The sequence below is a fragment of the Phycodurus eques genome, chromosome 5, assembly GCF_024500275.1.
Source record: "Phycodurus eques isolate BA_2022a chromosome 5, UOR_Pequ_1.1, whole genome shotgun sequence".
Lineage (NCBI taxonomy): Eukaryota > Metazoa > Chordata > Actinopteri > Syngnathiformes > Syngnathidae > Phycodurus > Phycodurus eques.
The window spans coordinates 31,154,606-31,176,022 of record NC_084529.1 but is presented as its reverse complement, the minus strand read 5'-3'; the positions used below and the strand labels follow the sequence as shown (position 1 = coordinate 31,176,022).

At 46.1% G+C, this 21,417-nt stretch overlaps 2 protein-coding genes across 10 annotated transcripts in view; one reads left to right on the top strand and one right to left on the bottom strand.

Moving 5' to 3' along the window:
* The first annotated feature begins 1,099 nt into the window (after positions 1 to 1,099).
* elmo3 (engulfment and cell motility 3) lies at positions 1,100 to 20,298 on the top strand. Of its 8 annotated transcripts, none has more exons than XM_061676294.1 (21): positions 1,100 to 1,379; positions 4,526 to 4,632; positions 5,318 to 5,358; positions 5,438 to 5,510; positions 6,080 to 6,130; positions 6,343 to 6,512; positions 7,149 to 7,248; positions 7,338 to 7,489; positions 7,621 to 7,699; positions 8,122 to 8,172; positions 9,209 to 9,331; positions 9,865 to 9,987; positions 10,063 to 10,167; positions 10,514 to 10,622; positions 10,715 to 10,851; positions 14,970 to 15,133; positions 15,376 to 15,488; positions 15,601 to 15,705; positions 15,818 to 15,897; positions 18,964 to 19,044; positions 19,119 to 20,298. In XM_061676294.1, exons 2-21 carry the CDS (start codon positions 4,555 to 4,557, stop codon positions 19,329 to 19,331), a joined length of 2,148 nt encoding a protein of 715 aa, XP_061532278.1. In that variant the 5' UTR covers positions 1,100 to 1,379; positions 4,526 to 4,554; the 3' UTR covers positions 19,332 to 20,298. The 8 variants fall into 8 exon arrangements, with proteins under 8 accessions (XP_061532278.1, XP_061532282.1, XP_061532280.1 ...); XM_061676298.1 differs by lacking the exon at positions 1,100 to 1,379 and adding an exon at positions 1,931 to 2,084; XM_061676296.1 differs by lacking the exon at positions 1,100 to 1,379 and adding an exon at positions 2,579 to 2,809.
* The window catches only part of fbxl9 (F-box and leucine rich repeat protein), a 14,617-nt gene continuing 12,757 nt past the window's right edge, over positions 19,558 to 21,417 (bottom strand). For both annotated transcript variants that reach the window (XM_061676301.1, XM_061676303.1), the window contains one exon: positions 19,558 to 21,023. In XM_061676301.1, coding sequence (XP_061532285.1) covers positions 20,855 to 21,023 — 169 coding nt within the window. In that variant the 3' untranslated portion in view covers positions 19,558 to 20,854. The remainder of the gene's footprint in view (positions 21,024 to 21,417) is intronic.

Sequence of the window (21,417 nt, the reverse complement as noted above, 5' to 3'; positions counted from 1 at the left end):
ATTTGGCGAATACCAACCGACTTCACTCTTCAAAACAAGTTGTGATTTGCTTTGAAACCGTCTCTGGTAATGTTCATGGATTTTGTTCAGCTGGATGTTTTTTTGTTTTTTTTTAAAGGCAGTGATATATATCTATTTTTTGCCCACGGTTTATGGTCAGCATACCGTAGATATATGTTTGTCTTTTTTTGTCTTTCTGAAATGTTGCCCTTGCTTCTCCCCCACCTTTTGTGTGTGTCACGTGACAGGTCAGTTTTTACTGTTGAACGCAAATGTCATTCTACATGTTGCTGTGTTTTGTAAACTTCTTTATTTTTATTTCCCCAGACACTGTACATATGCTAAATAGAATAACTTTTTTTTTTTTTTGTCTGCTAGGTATATTAAAGGGTTGTTTTGTTTAGATCTCCTTTTGTATTGCTGTGCCACTTCATGTTAAAATAACTTTGTAAAATGTTCTCTATTACGACATACATATTTCTGGAAATGTGGTCTAGGTTTTATATTATTTCACAGGATAAGAGCATGTCGAACTCAGCGTCTATTTATTGTACTTATTCCACATAAGAAAGCGAAGTGATTTATAGGTGTGTTGTCTGGCATGAATCTTGCCGACGTTTAATCATTTTCCCAGGAACACCTCAGGGAGCTGCTGGGTCACGTCCACTCGTGCATTCCCCCCCCCCCCCCCCCCTGCCCCTCCATTCAGTATCATAGAAACAACATTCCTACTATCATGGAATTTAAAACATTTCACACCGAGCTGAAACGTGACCAGACATCCCTGCTCGTTTATTTCATTGAGCAAATGTATGTATGCGTCCGACCGAGAAGGAAAACTGCAGCGTAAAATCTATTCAGAAATAGAATTTACATAGGCGTTCCTGTCTTTCCTTTCAAAATAATTGAACATTTAATTTGCCATTCGCTATTTTAGCCACAAGAGTGCTTGAGGGTATGACTGTAGATATATGCAAATTAAATAATTTAGCCATGTTAAAACATGGGATTTTAAAAAAAAGGCAAATAAAACATCTCTTTTACGCGCATTTTTAAATGACTTGTGATGTCGCTTTATGTTGAAATGTCCCAACCGGAATGGGTGTGCCTACATCAGCCACCTTTGCTGAAAGAAAATCTTTGCCTGAACACTGAACTAACCCGGAACTTTAATATAAACGAAGTATTAAAAACACACACGCGCCTCGTGCGTTCGGGGCTGTTTTAGACGTAGTTGGGGTATTTCTCTTTGAGCAGTGACTTCCGAAAGCCTGACTTTGCGTCTTTTGCGCAGAGAACAGACCGCTGCGAATGTCCCTCGCTGCGAGGGCAAACGGTTCCTGCGGGAGAGAAGCCCTCCACTAACGTTTTCCAATCAGGTAGGACGCATTTTCCTCTCTCTTTCGTTTCCATCCACTTCTTCGAACAAAGCTGTGCTCGGAATCATTTCCTTTCCTTTCCTTTCCTTTCCATTCCCCCCCCCCCCCCTTGACGCAAAAGTTAGCGACATGGGTTCAGCCGCAGTCGGGAAAATCATTCGCGAAAGCACAACACGGCAACCGTTTTTCCGGAACTTTTGAGAGTCTGCTGAAACGTTTGAGCGGTTTCCTCCACATGAAGACATGCTTCCAATTGTGTTTGACTTTGCGTGGGCGGTGGTAGCCTGTCAGATGAAAACTGTTGGGCAGCTGGGCGACCCCTCCCCTCGACACGCCGGGGCAGGCGATGGGTCGGGGGCGTTTTGAGACGCTTGTCCACCAGCGAACAAAAGGGCGACAAAGAATGACTTGTGGCATGGTGTTTAACAAAGCCGACTGGCCGTGCACGACTTGAGCCACGCGCACTGGCTGATGCCGAACACGTCATGTTTCTATTTCCTGGCCCTCAGAGAAGGTCGTGCAGTAGCTGTCCCGAGGTCTTCTTGTCAATCGATGCTGCTGCAATGAGCAACAGGACCTGTGTCATCCCATGTTGACCTCAATAAGATTCCCCTTCAAATTACAACACTTTAAGTGTTTCAGCATGCAAACAACATGTGGGAAAAGTGACAAAAGTCATTCCCGAGTGCACAAACCTCCTTTGCAGTAAGTACACCGAAATATTTGACAGTCGCTATTTTTATCATGTTTTTTTTTTTTTTTTTTGGGGTGCGCAATGGGCGTTTCAAATGCCGAATGCTGTCCATACATGACATTGTTTGATCTGCAAGCTAATGTGACTAAAATAAAAATAACAAAATAAAAAGTGCCACAAATCTGGTGAGTCAGAAAACAGGCCACAACATTCACTACGCTTGTTTTGATTTGCGGTCAAGCTCCGGCCGAAGTTTATCCCGGGCCTTTTCTTTGCAATAACGGCACGAGCGGGCAGGCGCTACCGTTGCAGGACCATTTCTTCAATTTATCTATCGATACGGTTTATCCTGTTCCAAGGCCGCAGGAAGCCGGAGTCTTTCTCAGTACGCTCCGTGTGTACGGTTTGCCCCTTTTTGCGATTGATCGTATTCTTAAATTGCTCCAGAGCAATCTGACAAAATCTCTTCCGGGTTAAGGCGGGCGTTTTGTTCCAGTGAGTTGACCTCGCGGCCGCTCATTTAACTTTCTCAACGCTCCGGGTTGTCTTCGCTAAGCGGTCGATGTGAGCGATTCAAAACGAGCACGCTGCACTCGATTCAAATAAGGAGAACCTATTTTTACGCCGTTCCCTCAGGACGAGCGGAGCGAAGACGGCAAAGAGTCGATGTGTGGTTTGTTTTGACGGGAGCTGCGATAAACTGAGAGGGAGCTTTCTTTTCCAAAGCGGAGTCGTGGTATGTGAACCATCCCAGAGAGCGTGCACAGGGCGGAGTCCATTCATCGCTCTGAACACAAGCAGGCGCAAGTTTGAACTCCTCCGTGTCGTCGTGACTTCATGAGCGCGTAGAAGAATTTGGATCGGCCCGTCTATGTGCCGAGAAGGAAGGATAAAGGAGTAGGAGGGCGAGTCGGTGGGAACAACAGCTTCTTCTGTGCTCTCTGAAGGTTGAGGAGGAAGTGTGTATCGTCGGCGTGAGTGTGCGACTAAGTCCGCGCGGCGCGTGCGCAAACGGCAGAAAGCCCGGTTACCTTTATGCGGTGCACCATGAATGCATGATAAAAGCGGAACATGACTACCGCTTTATACCGAAAACGATAGTTGCGAGGAGCTCTGTGAGTCATCTGCGAAGTAACGGCCTTTTCCTCGAAGAGAAACTTGCTGAACGTTCATTACAGTGTTGAGCAAGGAACTTGATGTGCTGTAACCAGGGGCAGTCTTTTGGTTGCAGATTATTCCCAAAGCCTATTGGCTTATAGTCTGCTGTTGCATATTAATGACCGAAGAATGCAGCGACGCAATGTCGCAGCCGCTTACTCGCCGTACGACGGTCTTCGGAACACTGGCCGATACGTATCAGAACACATCACACGAGCAGAATTTGCAAAGTTAGTTCCTCCTGAAACAGCTTCTGTTCTTCTGTGCGAGAGCCTCCGGGGTCACCGAGGTCGGACCGGGGCACACGGGTGGCCTTCATCAAACTGTCTAAGCGTAGAATTGTCCGAACGTCTTGGTAAGATGAAGAGTTACGATTGAGGACAGTTGATGGATTTAACGTAGCCGATAATTCCGACGGATCTCTCTCTCTCTCTCTCTCTCTCTCTCTCTCTCTCTCTCTCTCAGTGTGCTGGTCTGTATAGTAGAGCTGTGCCGTGTAACAATATATACTGTATCATACTGCGACTTTTTTTTTTTTTTTTAAAACTGCTTGCACTGCCAGTTATTTTGAATGGTATTCATTTCACAACTGGATATTTGTTTTGTTTTATTGTACTTATCTGTTGTTACTTATTGCTTTCTATGTAAAGTGTGTTTTATGCATTAACCGATCGAATTGCCATTCGTTTCATAGAATTTTTAAGGAAAAATACTATCTTGTGATATATATCGGTGTATAAAATTAACTATATCGGGATGTAACAGTTTGTCCGTATCTCGAAGCGCTACCGTAAATTAAGAGTCCTGAGCCCTGTCGCTACTTGCTACCCATTCACACATCTCCGCCATTCTGAGCCCAAACCGATCTGCCACCGAAGCACAGTTGCGTCTTCTTTCGAGGTGCGGTGTGTCGGCGAACCATTTCCTCGTGAAATAGAAACTTCAGTTAAGAGTGAAATTGAACAAAGCAGGTCTTTAATTCTGCAGCAATATGTTAAACAGCCCAGGGCAATAATTATGACAACTGACACTGGTATGCACGACAGGTATGAATATGCTGCATGCTCAGTACTCTTCACGATCGTAGTTATGCCTAATGAGCGGTTTTGGTCGACATTATTATATTTAGTGCCATTAAAGTGGTAAACTATTCAAAGCAGTTCTATACCACAGTAGTAAAAGCTTGCGATACAACTCAATTGTCGAAGATTCTCTTAAGATGCTCCAGACGCACCTCACACCTCACTGCACTTTGTTTTAGTCTTTCGTTCTTCCTTTCTTTTGTGTGCATCAGTTCGCGTGCTGGAGTCCAGAGGTGCCAAAATGCCGCAGCAAAAAGACATCGTGAAAATAGCCATCCAGATGCCGGGGGCCTACCCCCAGCTCATACGACTGGACCAGGTGAAACGCACACTCGCTCTCCTTACGCAATGCTTTATTTATAATAAACGGTCAACGGTCGGGTTAAACGTGCAACTCGTCGTGTGTTGATTAGAGTGCTAATACGTACAGATGAAGACAAATGCCGAGGCTCTGACGTACACGGGCACGGGCGTAACGCATTTGAGTCGACCGTCTGTCATTGTTAGTTTGTAAGATCGGGACGGAGGGGGATTATCTCGACTCCCTTCCCAGTGTCCATATAGATGATCGTCATTGATGTGTTTTTGTTGCATTGGGGTCGTTCATTCTTTTCGATGTGTGACGACGACGCGATGAGTCAAACTCATCCCAAGGGCCCAGCTGCCTCTTTCCCGCCATATGTTACCGGTCGGCGCATGGTCGCCGCCACTAATAACAGAGCAGCCACGGGGCGTACCACGCACTCTGACAACGTTTTGACTGCTTGACCGCCGGGCTGACCGCTAATAGCAGGCTAGCTGAGTGTCAGACATGCTAGAAGTCTGACTTGTATTTACATGCACACAAGGAGCAAGTCACCAAATGCACGATTGTTCAGAATACACAAGTCTGCTACTAATGTCATGTTTTCATTTTCATAGCAGGGTAAACCGTAGTGGTAGTTCACATATACGTGATGTAAACGGTATGTGACACTCGAGCCATTTTCTTTGTCTGTGAGCAGAAAAAGCCCCTATCTGCTGTTATAAAGGAGGTCTGTGATGGGTAAGTCTGTCTTGTCGTGTACCTCGCCGTCACGTTGACTACATCCTATTCATAAGTTCTGTACGTTCCGCACGTGAAGCTGGAATCTCCCTGGCCACGACAACTACGCGCTTCAGTATGCCGACGGAGTGCAGACATACATCACTGAATCGGTGAGTCGATGGCGAATCTAATTTGGCCGACGATTGACCGAGTCGCTCGTCGGACATGAGACGGTTTTGTGCTTCCGAGGGAGGCTCTTTTGTTCCGGCGTGACTATGTTCCAATTCCGCAAATATGTACTTGGCTAAGTGTGGCACGGAATAAATTCCTCTCAAACGTCAAACGTGTTTTATGATGACTAGAACAGAGGTAATGACCCGAGTTCTCCTGGATATACGGACACAATAAATCACCATCCACGCTCCAAAAACCAAAGTCTTGCGGCAAGCACTTTCTCTAGTGTCGTTCCTGGTCTTTGTTCCAAATATTTTTGGCCCGATGGTTTGGTGCTTCTTCGTTGAGGCGAGTCAGCACAGCGAAAGCATTCCTGGCGTGAAGCAACCGTGCGAGGGCTTTTCTGTTGAAGGTCAAGTCATTGAGACCAGTGCAGAGACACACTCTCCATTCATTGGCCAGTCAGTCACTTATGGTCGCTTACCTCGTAGTCCAAGTGTGCTTTAGTGTTTCATTTTTCTTTGTGTGTGTGTGTGTGTTTTTTTTTTTTTTTTTTTTTTTTTAGAACCGTCTGGACATTAAGAACGGCTGCATTCTGCGTCTAACCAAGGCACCGGTGAGTCTGCAGCCGCCAGTCTCCCGGTCCCGCTCCCCTTTCACTTCACACATTCTTTAGGTCACCGTCTGCGACCGCTCGATTACTAGTCCGCACGTTGCGGATGCAAGCGTGTAACTGTCGGAAATGTCAACAAAGGTAGAAAATTGTACAGTGTTTTGTGAGGAAATGATCATCCAGTGAGTTTTTTTGGGGATCCCGGGGTGATGTAGGGGCGCTGTGCGGAGGACTTGTTCAAGGGCATCCAAAGCATGGACCTGGGAGTGCGCTGCGATTCGTTGAAGCAACTTGCCACCGTTTCCACGGACGTGACGTTCGCGCAGGAGTTCATCAGCCGAGATGGACACCTCTTACTGGTCAAGATAGTGGAAGACTCAAGCGAGTTAGTTCCCTCTGCTCATTTTCCTCAACTGAACTAGAGTACCGTTCATCTGACAGTGAAAATGCTTAATGTGAATATGATATATTTGATATGGGGTTAGCATGCCTGTCACAATATCTGTTCTAATTCTCACCGGAGCTGTTGGATGCAGTCGAGTTCTTCCACACCAAAATCATCTAGCATGGAAACGGAAGAAGTCGGATGCATAGAATTGTCCGAAATTCCATCCATTGGTCCTTTTTGTTGCGCAAGTGACCTGTCGTAGTCTATCCCGGCTGACTTTGCCAAGAGGCCGTTTACAGTCTGAATTGGTCACCAGCCACTCAGGGCAACATGCAGACAAACAACCGTTCATAACTATGGGCAATTTAGAGTCTTCAATTGTTAACCAACATATATGTTTTGGATAGAATCCACGCAAGCACGGGGCGAACACGCAAAATCCACACAGGAAGGCCGCAGCCGAGCTTCAAAGCCCGACTTCGAAACTGTGAGGCAGGCGTGCTAACCGCCAGGCTCGCCGTGCTTCCTTGTCCAAAACCGATGAAGCATTGTCATCGAGATGTTAGTCCATTTCGTCCGCAGGTGTGTCTGGTTTTGTTCATGCATGTTCCTTGCCTTGTATGCATGATTCAGGAGCGCTCTGATCATGACCCACACACTGACAGCCTTCATGGAGCTGATGGATCACGGCATAGTGTCCTGGGAAAACCTCTCATCGGTCTTCATCGAGAAGGTGCCGTAATTTGCCCGCTCGATGCGTTCCATTCAGTCCCGTTTGTCGTTTCAACTCGCTTATCTTTGTCGTGTTCTCTCGGCGTTCAGATAGCCCGTTTCGTCAACGCCGAGGCGGCTGATGCGTCGATCCAGCAGGTGTGCTTAGACATCCTGGAGAGCATGGTCCTCAGCGGTCACAGCCTTTTCATGCAGGTCAAGCAAGTGGTGACCATGGAGAGGCTCATCGCTCACCTCCAGATGTGAGTAACCATTGACTGACTGACTGACTCTTTCACTCCACATTGATGTCCCTGCATGCGGAGCCAGTCATTCTTTTCATGGAGCCACCGTTCCGTTTTACTGATGTCACTTTGGGTGTTTCTCCTATCAGGACTAATCAGCAGATCCAAACCAAAGCGATGGCTCTGCTTATGGCTCTGTTGCAGACAGCCGGGGACGCGGACAGAAAGGTGCCGCTTCGGTTCTTGGTCTCTTAAAGTTTGAAAGCGATGTGTGGAACTTTGACCAGTAAGAACGGCTATTTGGCCGCCCAGAGTGACAATCGAGCCGATCGGCACTGCGTTGAGCAGGCAGGCGGCAGATCTTATTCCGACGCGACGTCTTCCACTGCCTCTGCTTCTCTGTCGTTGTGCGGTAACAGTTTGCTCGTTCAACTGCCTGCCTCCTATTCTCGCCCACTCGCTTTGTTACACACACAATCCGCCCTCCTTATCCCAGCAAAGGGATGATTTCATCACCAGAGGTCATTGTTTCAATTTGTTCAACACGTTTTTGACAACTATCTTGCCATCGGCACGGCGTGTTAAAAACCAGTTTTTACAACAATGGAAAAGGTTTTCCCCTTTTGTTCTTTTCTTTTTTTTCTCTCCAGGAAATGTTCGCGTACCTGAATAAGAAGAATCTCCGTCAGTACATTTACAAGGTAAAGATTGGGGAATTCCGCGCAACCGACTTTGCATTTGGCAAAACGGGTCGCGGCGCTCCGGTGAAGGTCGGCGCCTTACGAGACGAAGCTCCTGTCGAACTTTAAACATCGACAAATGTTTTTGTTCGACACGAGATGTCTTCAAGAGCGACCAAATAGGACACTATCCAATGTTTAGGACTCGTTGGTGTTTATATGCAGTACATGGTGTTTGTATAAATAAATGATCCACGTGTATTTCACTTTTGTCCGTAAAGAAAACTACATTTTCAAGTCAAGTTCCCGTTCAAACTAGCTTGTCATCAAACCGAGTTAAGTTACACAGAAAGTCAGCTAACCTGTTTGTCCGAGTTTGGTCACATGACTGTCCACACGTACTTGCGGATATCACTGCCACATTGAAAATGAAAAACAATATTCAAACGATATTATTCCTCGTTAATAAAGTCATCATGTGATTTTGGTAGAATTTCCCAAATTGTGTGCTTTTTTTTTTTCAGTAGCAGACTGTTTTTCCAGAACAAGCAAGCATTTTCACAATCGTTCTAAAATCCAATCCTGATAAATCGATCTCGATGTGAATATTTCATAAACTAACCCAGGGGTCATTGGTCCTCAGTCACGGCAGTCCCGACATACGACGTTTTGAGGTTCCGAACGGTGCGCAGCCGTTGAACCTCTTGCGACCTCTTTTGTCAAAAATTGAACTTGACTTTACTCCCGTACTACTACAAAATTTGACGTAAAAATAAATAAATCGAAATAACGTTATTTGTAAACTGATTTTTTTCTTTTCTTTTTTTTTTATTGAAATATACTTATCTCCCCCCCCCTCACATATACGTATAACCCATAAGATTACCATTTATTCTCCTGGTTTATATACAGTATCGTTTTCTTAGGGTGGCCCTAATAAGCCCTCATATGACCTTACTGTATTGTGTATACAGGACATGTAATCAGATCCCTTCCAAATTCTTGTATTACTGTTATGATAAAGTCTGCTAATGGCGAAAACGACTCGTTGTTCCAGAATATCATCCACAGTTCAGGTTCAGTCCAGGATGAGATGGCCCACTACCTCTATGTCCTGCAATCGGTCACGTTGAATCATTTGGAGCCCCGGATGAGGACACCCCTGGACTGTTACAGCCAGGTGAGTCCCATGGGCGCCATGCATCGTATGGACAATGAATCTATTTTACATTTCAATTCTATACGCCACCACAAGGAATAGGACTCAAGTGGAGCTTGCCGTCATTGATTATCACACAAATTTGTAGCACAGGATTTGAAGCCGTTTTATGCAGAGAACATTCATTTTTAGATGCCCGATTGCTGAAACACATTTGTTGTTATAAATGTATATTTGACACAAAGATACATAAATAAATGTATCTTTGTGTCAATGTCCAGATACTTTTAGATTTAACCGTCCATTTACACTTAGACCGGTGATTGTTTCTAGCTCATAAAAAATGTATTTTTTTAAATGATGGAGACATTGTGTCATGTGTTGGGATTCCATAGTGATGAGATTGCGATTGTTTAAGGCGACTATGCATCAAATCGGTTGTTTTCTCGCCATGTTTGAAATTGCAAGCGTTGCTCTGTTTGACTGAGACTCCATAGAAGACCATTCAAAGTGGGTGCATGCAGTAAACGTACGGCGTGTGATTTGTTACTTAGGAGCAGAGAGACGTCCTTCACAGTCTGCGGCAGGCGGCCTTCGAGACGGAGAGCGAGAACAGCCTGAGTCACGAAAGACGACGTTCTCTCTGCGCCAAAGAGTTCAAGAAGTTGGGTTTCTCTGTAAGAGTCAGCCGTGAAATGTGGAAATGGTCCTCTTGTCGTCATTCTGATATTTTGCATGTTCTCCATCTCCAGAACAATAGTAACCCCGGTCAGGACTTGGTGCGAACGCCTCCGGGTCTTTTAGCTTTGGACACCATGTTTTATTTTGCTGCACGCAACCCTGACGCTTACAGCAGGGTGAGCATGATTTTGTTCCCGATCGCATATCTTGTGTTGTAAAAGAAAATATCGACACGTCAATCAAAGAATCCCACAGGCTTGGACTAGAACCCCTGAAGCCTTTATGTTGAATCTTGCACAAGACATTCTTGACGATCATTTCCACGTTCTTCTCAATTCGCAAAAGGTTTGCACGAGCACAAAGGCGTGCTCACGCAAACGGATAGGAAGGCCGATCTATTAAGCGGGCGCACCCGGGATTCAGTCTGCCAAATGGGCAACATTGCCGCTCGGCTTCCCGTCTCAAATTGCTTTTTTGAATCTACATGACGATTGGTGTGTCACTCATATTTCCCCGTGTCAGTTTGTCCTGGAGAACAGCAGCAGGGAGGACAAGCACGAGTGTCCTTTCGCTCGGAGCAGCATCCGGCTCACGCTCGTCTTGTGTGAAATCCTTCGCATAGGAGAAGCCCGTGAGTCTGCCATCACTTTTCCCACCTGAGGAAATGTGGACAGTGACTGATCGTCGACCGTTTTTTTGTTGTTGTTGTTGTTGCTCTCGCAGCCTCAGAGACGGGGTCAGACTACCACCCCGTCTTCTTCAGTCAGGACCGACTGCTGGAGGAGCTCTTCTGCGTGTGCATCCAGCTGCTCAACAAGACCTGGAAAGAGATGAGAGCCACACAGGAGGACTTTGACAAGGTGTAGTAGACTTTGAAAAATATCTTTTAGGGATACATGTTTACAACCACTTTCTTTTCATAATCCCATGTAGAAAAATGACATCAATTAAAGTCGGCCATCACTAGTTGCTCAAGACTTGGACTGGCCAGGCAGGTGTCCATTTCAACTCAATCTTGCAAACTGACCAGTATAAAAAAAAAAAAAAAAAAACAGAAATAGCAATGTTATGAATTTAAAACTATACACATTTAACAAGCACCCTTACAGAATATAAAGTTGCACTTAACATTATTCAACCCAATTATGAATTACAATAATTTGCAAAACATTTTTAATATTAATAGTTGAGCTTTGATTGATTGATTGATTTAGAGTTTGATTAAGGATGGAGATGGAAATGGAAATGTGTTGACTGTTGCCAGTAGTGTGCTGGATAGAAGAAGAATGAGGAAAATGAGAGAAGATGCCTGAGGAATGGAGGAAAAGTGTGCCGGTGCCCATTTTTGTAAGGACAGGGCTGATGTGCAGAGCTGCGGGAACGAGAGAGGAATCAAGTTAATGAGCCACACAATGAAGTTATGGGAAAGAGTAGTGGAGGCGAGACTCGGGACAGAAGTGTGTTTGCGAGCAACAGTATGGTTTCATGCCGAGAAAGAGGACCACAGATGCATTATTCGCCTGGAGGATGTTGATGGAAAAGTACAGAGAAGGTCAGAAGGAGCTACATGGTGTCTTTGTGGACCTAGAGAAAGCCAGAGAGGAACCGTGGTACTGCAGGCGGAAGTCTGGAGTGGCAGAGAAGTATGTTCGAATAATACAGGACATGCGCGAGGGCGGCAGAAGAGCGGCGAGGCGTGACGGACGGACGGACGGACGGCATGCCGTGCCGACCCCTCGCCGGGAAAGTACTCGTAGTAGTTGAGCTTTTAAATTGCCCTTTGCTTCTTGGTTCATTGAAAAGTGCTGAGTTCCTAACTTTTGCAAATAAATTCGCCTTTTGACTGCAACTGCATGTAGACAATACACAGAAGTCTAACTGTTGATATTATCTATTTGAAAAGACATTGAACAGCAGCGACAGCTTAGCTCCATGAGCTACAGCCTTTTTGGCAGAACCTGATTATCTTCAGAAATAAATGGAAAGGTACCAAATGTATATTGTTACTTAGGAGCAGAGAGACGTCCTTCTTTTGAATTGGAGGTCCAAAGTCATTTAAGAGAGAAAATAGTTTTTTTTGTCATTTCAAAGAAAAAAACCAAAACCAAAGAGCACGTGGAGCAGTATTGGCGCCCCTCCTTCATATTTGGTCGCACGCCCTTCGGCAGCGATGACCGCCTCCGAGCATTTCGCGGATCCGTCTAGAAGTTATTTGCGCCTCTCGGGTGCTATTTTCTCCCACTCTTCCTTTGCCGTTTGTTGAAGCTCTTGAACATTTGCAGGGTTCTTTTCCCCACTGGCAGATTTCAGCTCCCCCAAAAGATTTTCAATTGGATTGAGATTGCTGGCCTTTTGAAAACAGTCCATTTGTTCCTTTTCAACCATTCGTGTGTGTTCCCCCCCCCCCCCCCCCGCAACACCGGGTAAGACATTTTGCTCTAAAATCGCTTGATAATTGTCTGATTTCGTGCCACCCGTGATACAGTCAAGGCGTCCAGTACCTGACGTAGGGAAGCAGCCCCTCGGCATTATGGATCCTCCACCATGCTTCTTTTCCTTGAAGGCTTCATTGCGCCGTCTGTAAACACGCTGTTTGTGTGCACTCCCAAATAGCTCTATTTTTGTTTCGTCTGTCCATAAAATGTTGGGTATTTTGTATCAAACAAGTTCCGTATAGAAAAATGCTTGTTTCACTCGATTCGTTTTCTTCAGGAGATATTCCACATTGAGTACGTGAGAGAGAAAAAAAAAAAGCGAGATCCGTTTTGGATTCCGCAGCCAAAGATGAGGTAAAAAGAGCTGTCGGACCGAAGTCAACGAAAATTGCGTTCCCCGGTGTAATCTGTCTGTTTGGAATCATCCTCAAAGGCAAAGCAGCTGTGCTTATTTCCACATCGCCCGCGGCCGCCCTGTTCCCACCAAGTGCTCCCTGGGCGGCCATGAAACCCGGTGACCCCGTCGCCTTTTTAGGAGCGGGCCGAAAGGCCACGGGACTGGCCTTTTGTTTTTGCTTTGGGCCAAACACAAAGGGGCGTTAGGTGGACAAAGGGAAGCGTGTAGGGCGGAGGAAAGGAGGAAAACGAAGCTCTCTGAGAATCGGCAGTCGTTAGACAACGAGAGCGGGAATGTCAAAACTCTGCAAACATAATATGAGAGGGCAGGACACAAACTTGAGTCCAACATAGTGACGGTGGGCTATCTCAACATTCCAATTTAGTTTTGATTCGTCAAATGATCAAATGCTGTCCGGGCCTTTATGAGTCCCGCAACGGAGGAGCTTGTTTTACAGCAGCGACGTGCATAGTAACGGCACACCGCAATAATATCAAAGAATCCAACGTCACATTTACAACTTTCGGGCAATGAGATTGAGCAGCATCGGTGTTCGCGTACGTGACAAATGTGCAATCGAAATGAAATGTATGGGAGCAAGGATTGACATTGTACGATATGAGAAATGTACTAACATAAATTGTTCATATTTTGTTTCTAAAAAGCTCTTGTATCCGAAGATCTGTACTCCCTCTGCTGTAATGTTTAACGAACACCGGCGGACGTGCCGACGCTTTTTGCCGAAAGAGCGACAGCCGCCCGTCGCGGCTCCCGTCGGCCGACGGTGAGGCGGGCGGGGGCTTGCGTGTGCGTGACGCGACCAGCGTGCCTGTTTACAAAATAGCCACCGAGCGGGCCCGCGCCTCTGCTGCCGTCTCGTAGCTGATCGCGGCCTCTCTCGACACACATTGACGCTTGGACTTGGAATATTTGCTCCAGTGTTAATTAAGTAACCCTGTAAGGAGTAACAACGGAGGTACGGTGGTTCTGTGTGTCGTCCGCTCAACTTGATAGATGGTTTAATCACGCGTAAAAAAACAAAATGTATGATGAAATTGGATTACGAGGTTATTTTGGTCACTGTGTATACAATTCAGTTTCCAGATGGGCAAACTGTCACCCACCCGATTCAAACGCTTCCGCTTTTGTGTATGCAATGTTAAAAAAAAACCGGCGGAGGGATCCAGCTGTCACGTTCCACTTCAGTCAATGATCGTTCACTTGGGTGTGAACAGGAATGATGTCGGTCAGCAGTGAGGCATGACAAAGTTGGCGAGCTCACGTGCAGCACGCGTTCCTCTGTCGCCGAGGAGACGCATTCGTGTTCAACACAAGTCGGCGCTCACCCGCATACTTCATGGCTGCTTAACAACTCGGTGGCACATTGGCGGGGCAGCAACTATTTAGATCGGCTGCATATTGGGGGGGAAACTACAGGACTCTCTATTGCTGTCTAATACGCTCAATTGAATTCAAATTCCTCCGACAGTATAAGATCATGCGTTTTATTTTTTTTAAATCCTTAACAGTCCCAACTGAGCGATGAATACTGAAACTGAACTAAAAACTAGTAGCTGTAACAAACTAATTCGGATCAGAACGGAATTGCTCAGATTGTTTTACAGAGGCTGTTGCTAGGCAGATTTCGTACGGCTCAACCATAACAATGAAGTCTGTATGCCAGTCACGCCCACCGAGCTATTTCGCTATTGCTTAACGAGGTGCTGATGGAACTAACGAAATGACTCTTCCGTGAAGTTTATTCGGAACGGAATCGTTGTAAAGAGCCACCTGGTGGATTCTGATTCCAGCTCATCTTGCGCTGCTGCCAATGTTATTCTTTCATGTTTAGTTTTTTGAATTGAGTCAACCTGTTTCAGCTACAGCAGCGGAACCTTCATTGCCGCTGCTCAATAAAACAGCAATTTTAGCAGTCATTGATGATTGTAATGACGCGTGGCCAATGACTGTGAAGTAGGTTCAGAAAAGGCGCCGCGCTTCATTGATTGGCGGACGTTTGGGGAAACGAGGACAGCGTAGTGGACCGCTGGCGATCCCGTCTGCCGAATCTCAGCTGCGGCCTTCCTTCGTGGGCTCAGCATGTTCCCCTTGCGTCACAGCTAAAGGTGCGGTCGGTGTTGTGCAGGTGATGCAGGTGGTGAGGGAGCAGATCACGCGCACGCTGTCCACCAAGCCGACCTCCCTGGAGCTCTTCAAGAACAAAGTGAACGCTCTCAACTACAGCGAGATCCTGAAACTGCGGCAGACGGAGCGACTGCACCAGGAAGAGACGCTGGCGCCGCCCGTTCTGTGAGTTTGATGGCGAACTGCTTCTGTGTCAGTACTCCTGCAAGCCAAGAATGATTCTGAAGCATTTACAGCAATGCGGAATGGATATGCAGGGACATCTTGTTCCGCTTCTCTTTATAATTATAATTGTACTTAATAGCGTGCCTGAGAAGAAACGAGGTGATCTTTGCACGTCTGTCTGCAATTCAGAACTTAATTGGTTCCATTTCAAGAATGATGAAGTTGCATTTGTGGGATTCCAGCGAACTGAAAGAGCGTCTGAAGCCCGAGCTGCTTGAGTTGATCCGTCAGCAAAGACTCAACAGGCTGTGTCAGGGGACCTTGTTCCGGAAGATCAGCAGCCGGCGCAGACAAGGTTCGTGACGCGCACTTGCACCAAAAGAGAGAAAAGACTTTTTTTCTTCTTTTTTTTTTTTTTTTTTTTCTGCAAACTTTCATCTTATTGGCTGTTCCCCCGTGGCCCCCAGACAAATTGTGGTACTGTCGTTTGTCGCCCAATCACAAAATGCTGCACTACGGCGACGTGGAGGAGGACTCGGAAACGCCACCCGTTGAAACGCTGCAAGAAAAGAGTGAGTTTGGGCTGAGCGCGTGCGGAAGACTGCCGACGCGATGACGCGTCTCCGTACGAGGTCGCGGAGGAATATTCTGTCCGGTTAATGACGGCCTCTGCTTGTCGTTTAGTCCCGGTGGCAGACATCAAAGCTCTGCTGGTGGGCAAAGAGTGTCCTCACATGAAGGAGAACAAAGGCAAGCAGAACAAGGTGAGCGGCTCGTCGGCTGTGCTGCAGGAAACGCTCCCGTTGTGCCGAATTGATCTGAACGTCATTTGTTTGCCATCGTTAATGCGTCTTTGTGCCAGCGACGTATAGCGACACCCGTTGTCATTCGTATGTCAGAATAGCTTTTTTTGTTCAACTAAACGGCCCAAGATTTCACTGTCAGTACAATTGTGAGTAAATTGAGATCATCCGTCCAGCTTCTGTACCGCTTCTCCTCGGATCATCATCATTGTGGTAGCCAGCGGTTCAGTGGGGAAATTCTGCAATTGGTGCCCACGCAAAAAGATTTGTTGTTGGTGGCCGAGCACTTTTTTTCTATCAGACGAAGCCTATGGCTCTCCGACCGCTTTCTTGCGGCTCTTACGTTGACGCCGCACGATAATGCCTGTTGCCAGGCAACCCGGACCGCGCAATTTCCGCTTATGAAAACACTCCATATAAACACCTGGATCGGCCAAATTTCAATGACATTTGGTTTCACACGGATGGAATTTTCCTTTTTCCAAACGGATCAGAAATACATTTTTTGTCGTGTTAACCACGAATCCGCATGGGTGAATCTCCACCCTGTCCGTGCGTGCTCTGTTTTGACGTAAATGTGCGCTGACATCGTTTACACGCATCCCTGTAAATATGGCGGCTTCCGACCACAGTGTATATTTGGCGGAGATCTTGTTCTGAACTTCTTTTTAATCAAGCAGGTGTTTTGATGAAAGTATAAAAAGAATTCCAACTACTGCGCTAATTAATTAATACACGAGGGACCGCTAGCTTAATCAGAATCAGAATCTTCTTTATTTGCCAAGTATGTCCGAAAAACACACGAGGAATTTGTCTCCGGTAGTTGGAGCCGCTCGAGTACGACAACAGACGGTCAGTTGACAGAGAACACTGTGGAGACATGAAGACATTGACGAAAAAACACAAAACCAAAAAAAAACAGTCACTGAGCAGTAAAGGGTTGCCAGTTATCTGGTAATGCCAGTACATTTTTTTTTTTTGACAATTGTGCAAAAAGATGCAGAGTCCTCTAGCACTTAGAGCCGTTCGAATGACTAATATTGCAATAGTCCGGTGCAATGACCGTCGTGCAAAGGGCGCCGAGACTTGATGTTGATCGCCCGCTTCGGGTCCTGAGAGACTGTAATTCCCAGGAACTTGAAGGTCTTGACGGTTGACGCACGGCAGCTGGACAGCATAGGGGCAGCCGTGGCGTAGGATGCCTCCTGAAGTCCACGGTCATCTCTACAGTCTCGAGCGTGTTCAGCTCCAGGTCGCGTCGGGCGCAACGCAGCTCCGGCCGCTCCGCTTCCTGTCGATATGGAGACTCGTCAGCGTCCTCGATGAGGTCGACGACAGCGGTGTCATCTGCAAACTTGAGGAGTTTGACAGCCGGTTGCGCTGAGGTGGGGTCGTTCGCGTAGAGAGAGAGAAGAGCAGCGGAGAGAGGTCACGACCTCGGGGCGCCCCGGTGCTGATGCCGCGTGCGGATGAGGTGGCCTCACCTGCTGCGTCCTGCCCGTCAGGAAGCTGTAAATCCACTGGCAGATGGCAGGCGAGACGCTGAGCTGGAGAAGCTTGAATGAAAGGAGTTCAGGGATGATGGTGTTGATCCTGTTCGTGGCTGAAGTCCACGAACAGGATCCTCGCGTAGGTCCCTGCGCTGTCGAGGCGTTCAAGGATGAAGTGCGGTCCCATGTTGACCGCATCATCCGCAGACCTGTTCGCTCGGTAGGCAAACTGCAAACGGGGGACCTGTGACGCTCTTGGGGTGGTTCAGCACGAGACGTTCAAAGGACTTCATGACCACAGATGTCAAAGCGACAGGCCTGTAGTCATTTAGTCATGACGGTGGAGCGTTTGAAACGGGATGGAACTTCGCACAGTTCCGGAGATCTGAGTGAAGACTGGCGCGAGCCGGTCCACGCCGACTTTGAGGCAGGATGCGGACACATGGTCCGGGCCTGCCGCTTTGTTAATCTTTTGTTGTTTGAAGATGCGTCTCACATCCTGTTCGCGGATGGTAAACGCAGAAGTCAGAGGTGCGATTGTGGTCGGGGGTGTAGGGTGTGAAAGTGTCCTTTTCAAGTCTGCAGTAGAAGGTAGTCAAGTCGTTGGCTAGGGTGCTATTGTTCTCAGCTTGGGGGGGGGAGGGGGGTGTCGTCGCTTACAATTAGTTAAGTTATAAACAGTTAATAAATGATGTGACGTTTACACCGATGTGCACATGTATACACTCAATTGGAATTGACACGTGAAGAAACTGCTTCGAGTGGCAACCAGTGGCTATCAACTATATTTGAAAAGAATTGTTGCGATCGAGGGATGGCAGAAGTCCCACGAAGCAACGTGCATGGTGAGAGAAATCATGCTATTGTAAGTTATCGCTTTGTTTGTAGACGTGAAGTGAACATTGAACCGAGTTCGTTTGTGAGACAGTGCACACGGTGTTCGTTGTTGAAAATGACTGGTCTGTGGTCTGTGGTCTTAGTTCTGAGGGAGTCATTTGTTGTCACTATTCTTTGAATGTGTGACATTTCCGGTACGTCAGAGCAAAGGTCTGTGTGTGTAAGAGAGAGTGAGTGGAAGAGATGGGGGGCAGTTTGTGTGCCCAGGGCAGAAAACTGGCACAACTGTGCCCACCGCCCCCTTTTTTTTTTTTTTTTCTTTCTGGTTAACAAAGAATTTCTGGAAAGAAATCTCTGATAACCCTCTGCCTACGCCCACGTGTATGATGTGGCTCTGTGGGGGAACACAGTAGAAATGGTGGCTCTTAGCCTCTGAATGTTTGGCCTAATTTCCTTCCCTCGAGTCTTTGGCAAGAAATGCCACAAGATGGCACCAAAGTAATATTTTTTCATATTAGACATGGCTTTGGCAAGAGCACAAAAACAGCTCATAGGTCCGTTTTCAGCAAATAACAGAGGATAGGTTCCCACAAAAACAAAGTAACATTTGCCAATGTAAACGATGTGCCTTGGCTCAATAAACACTGATGATGTGTTCATGTTCCATACTGCTTGAGGCCTCACTGTGTGTCACACGTAGGAGGTGTCGGACCTGGCGTTTAGCATCACCTACGACGTGGAGGAGTACAGCCTCAACTTCGTCGCCCCCTCAAGGACTGACGTGAGTCCGGCTCATAACATCAAGGTCAACATCATCAGCTGTCCACTTAGAAATTGTCTGTGTGCGCGCGTCAGTTCTGCCTGTGGACGGACGGACTGAGCGTCCTCCTGGGCCGGGAAATGAGTAGCGAATCCATGCGCAGCGAGCTGGACATCCTCCTCTCCATGGAGATAAAGCTTCGCCTCCTGGATTTGGAGAACATCCCCATCCCGGAGAATGCGCCTCTCGTCCCCAAACCGCCGAGCAACTACAACTTCTGCTACGACTTTAGTCAAACTGAGCAGTAGAGGGCGTGACACCAACGTGTGCCCGTGTAAATATACAGTGTGTTCCATTGAAGAGGATTGTATGATTGTGTTTGGGGCTCTGACTTCCAAGTGCAAATGTTCATGAGCTCCTACTGCTGCTGTGCTCATCTTTAACATCAACGCAGCGTGACTGAACCTCGCAATTTTGCTTTTTTTTTTTATTTTTTTAACCAATCTGTTCCAAAGTTTTTTTGTAGACTCAGTGAAGTGAATGCAAATCTACCTTGTTTTGTGTAAAAGCAAAAATAGACCCTTGATCTTATTATAGAGTACAGAAGAACCAAACAAGCAAAACCTGTGCTTTAAATTTGTTAAATAATTACTGTGCTTTACAATGATAATTTTGGGCGACCTGTATGGAATATTCCTGCAAGCGAGTCGGGGTAGTGAGACGTCTCGCAAAACTTGCTGTCCCTCAAAGAAAACCAAATTATTTGTTTCTGTGCACCTCTTGACGAGATGCAGTATAAATAGCCCTTTTTTGTTATGATGATTTGTATGGTACATGTTTGTCAGAACAGATCACAACCAAGTCTTGGACAATGTTCTGCTCAAACAAATAGGTACTCTCCTGTGTAAAATTACTTCCTGTGAAGATGAAATGATGCATTTTCTCAACAATGAGCATGTGGGTGTGCTTACCACAATCATCTCTGTCATAATGCAAACAAGTTGCAGGTTTTTTCTTTGGGGTGACAGAGCATGAATATTTTTGAATCATTTTGTCCCATTGCTTTATTTATAAAAACATTTTATGAGATTACAGTCACAGTTCTGATGCATTGCAGTTTTAAACCACCGTGTCGGCCAACAAAAGTGACGAACTTTAATGCTGAACGCCAACATTGTCCTAACGAAGATGCTGACATTACCTTTGGACTCATCTGTGTTTGTACTTTGCAAAGATCTCTTTAAGTATATAAATAAATACAATGAAATTTCTAAATTCTAGTTTCCAGCTGTTTTTATTAGATGGGTGCACTTGATGATTTTTGGCTTCATGTGACCAAAAAAAAAAAAAAAAAAAAGACTTTATTTTAAAGGAAAGCAGTACACAAGTGGCAGCTTGAAATGTTCGGGCTGTGCCAACTTCGCCACCTCATTAGTACGCATCGTTGGAAATATGTAATTAGATGCATACGGGGCGTCCCAAAATATTTGAACACTGCCATTGACGGCTGTTGAATTCAATGAACCATGTTAACACGGAGGACCGGCGGTGAATGAGTTAACAAATCAGCCTTTATCAGGCATTCGACACAGGAAATGATTTTAGGACATAATGTGACTTTTTTTATATTGGTTAATTCTAATGAAAACAACGATACACAGGTATATGAAATAATTAATTTCATTATAACCTTTAACCTGTACGCTTGAAGCCCTCTCAACTGTTCATTGATGATCTGTTTATCTGTTCAGTTGTGGACAATGTAATGAACCTCAATCGACTCTTCATATCACTGTTGGTCAGTAAAAAAAAAAAAAAGTCATCTAGAACATTAAATCAGAGTTGAAAAGTCAGTCCCACCAGGTAGTTTGTACTGGACGTTTTCCAAAAAGGGAAGCTGCGATGGAAGGCGTTCCATGGCGGTTCCCGAAATATTGCCGCACTTGGACACGTCGAGTGTTTTGAGTCGCTTGCAGTGCTGAGCCAGCAGGAACAAAGATCTGTAAATGTCCAACCGTCAAATACAATTCAGAACCGGTTTCACATAAAGCAATATTTTAACAGACCAGCATAGATATAAAAAAAAAAAGATTATTCAAAATACAACCCACCGTTGCGCTAAATGTAGTTGTTATTCATGGGAGCCCTGCAGGCGCTTGTTTCTTTTGAATGAGCCGTTCCCATTTAGCGGTCATGGGAGACAATGACACCTGAAGTGTCTTATTTACTGTATGTCCAGTCTATTCCGTGTTTGTTTTTTTGTTTTTAAATGAGAAAACTAGCACTGTACAGTATAAAAACTCAACAGAGTAAAAACAGTCTTAGTGCGGTGTGGTGCCAAATGGCCTAGTGGGTCGGGGACCGCTGTTGTCAAGGATGGACCGTAGCACTGAC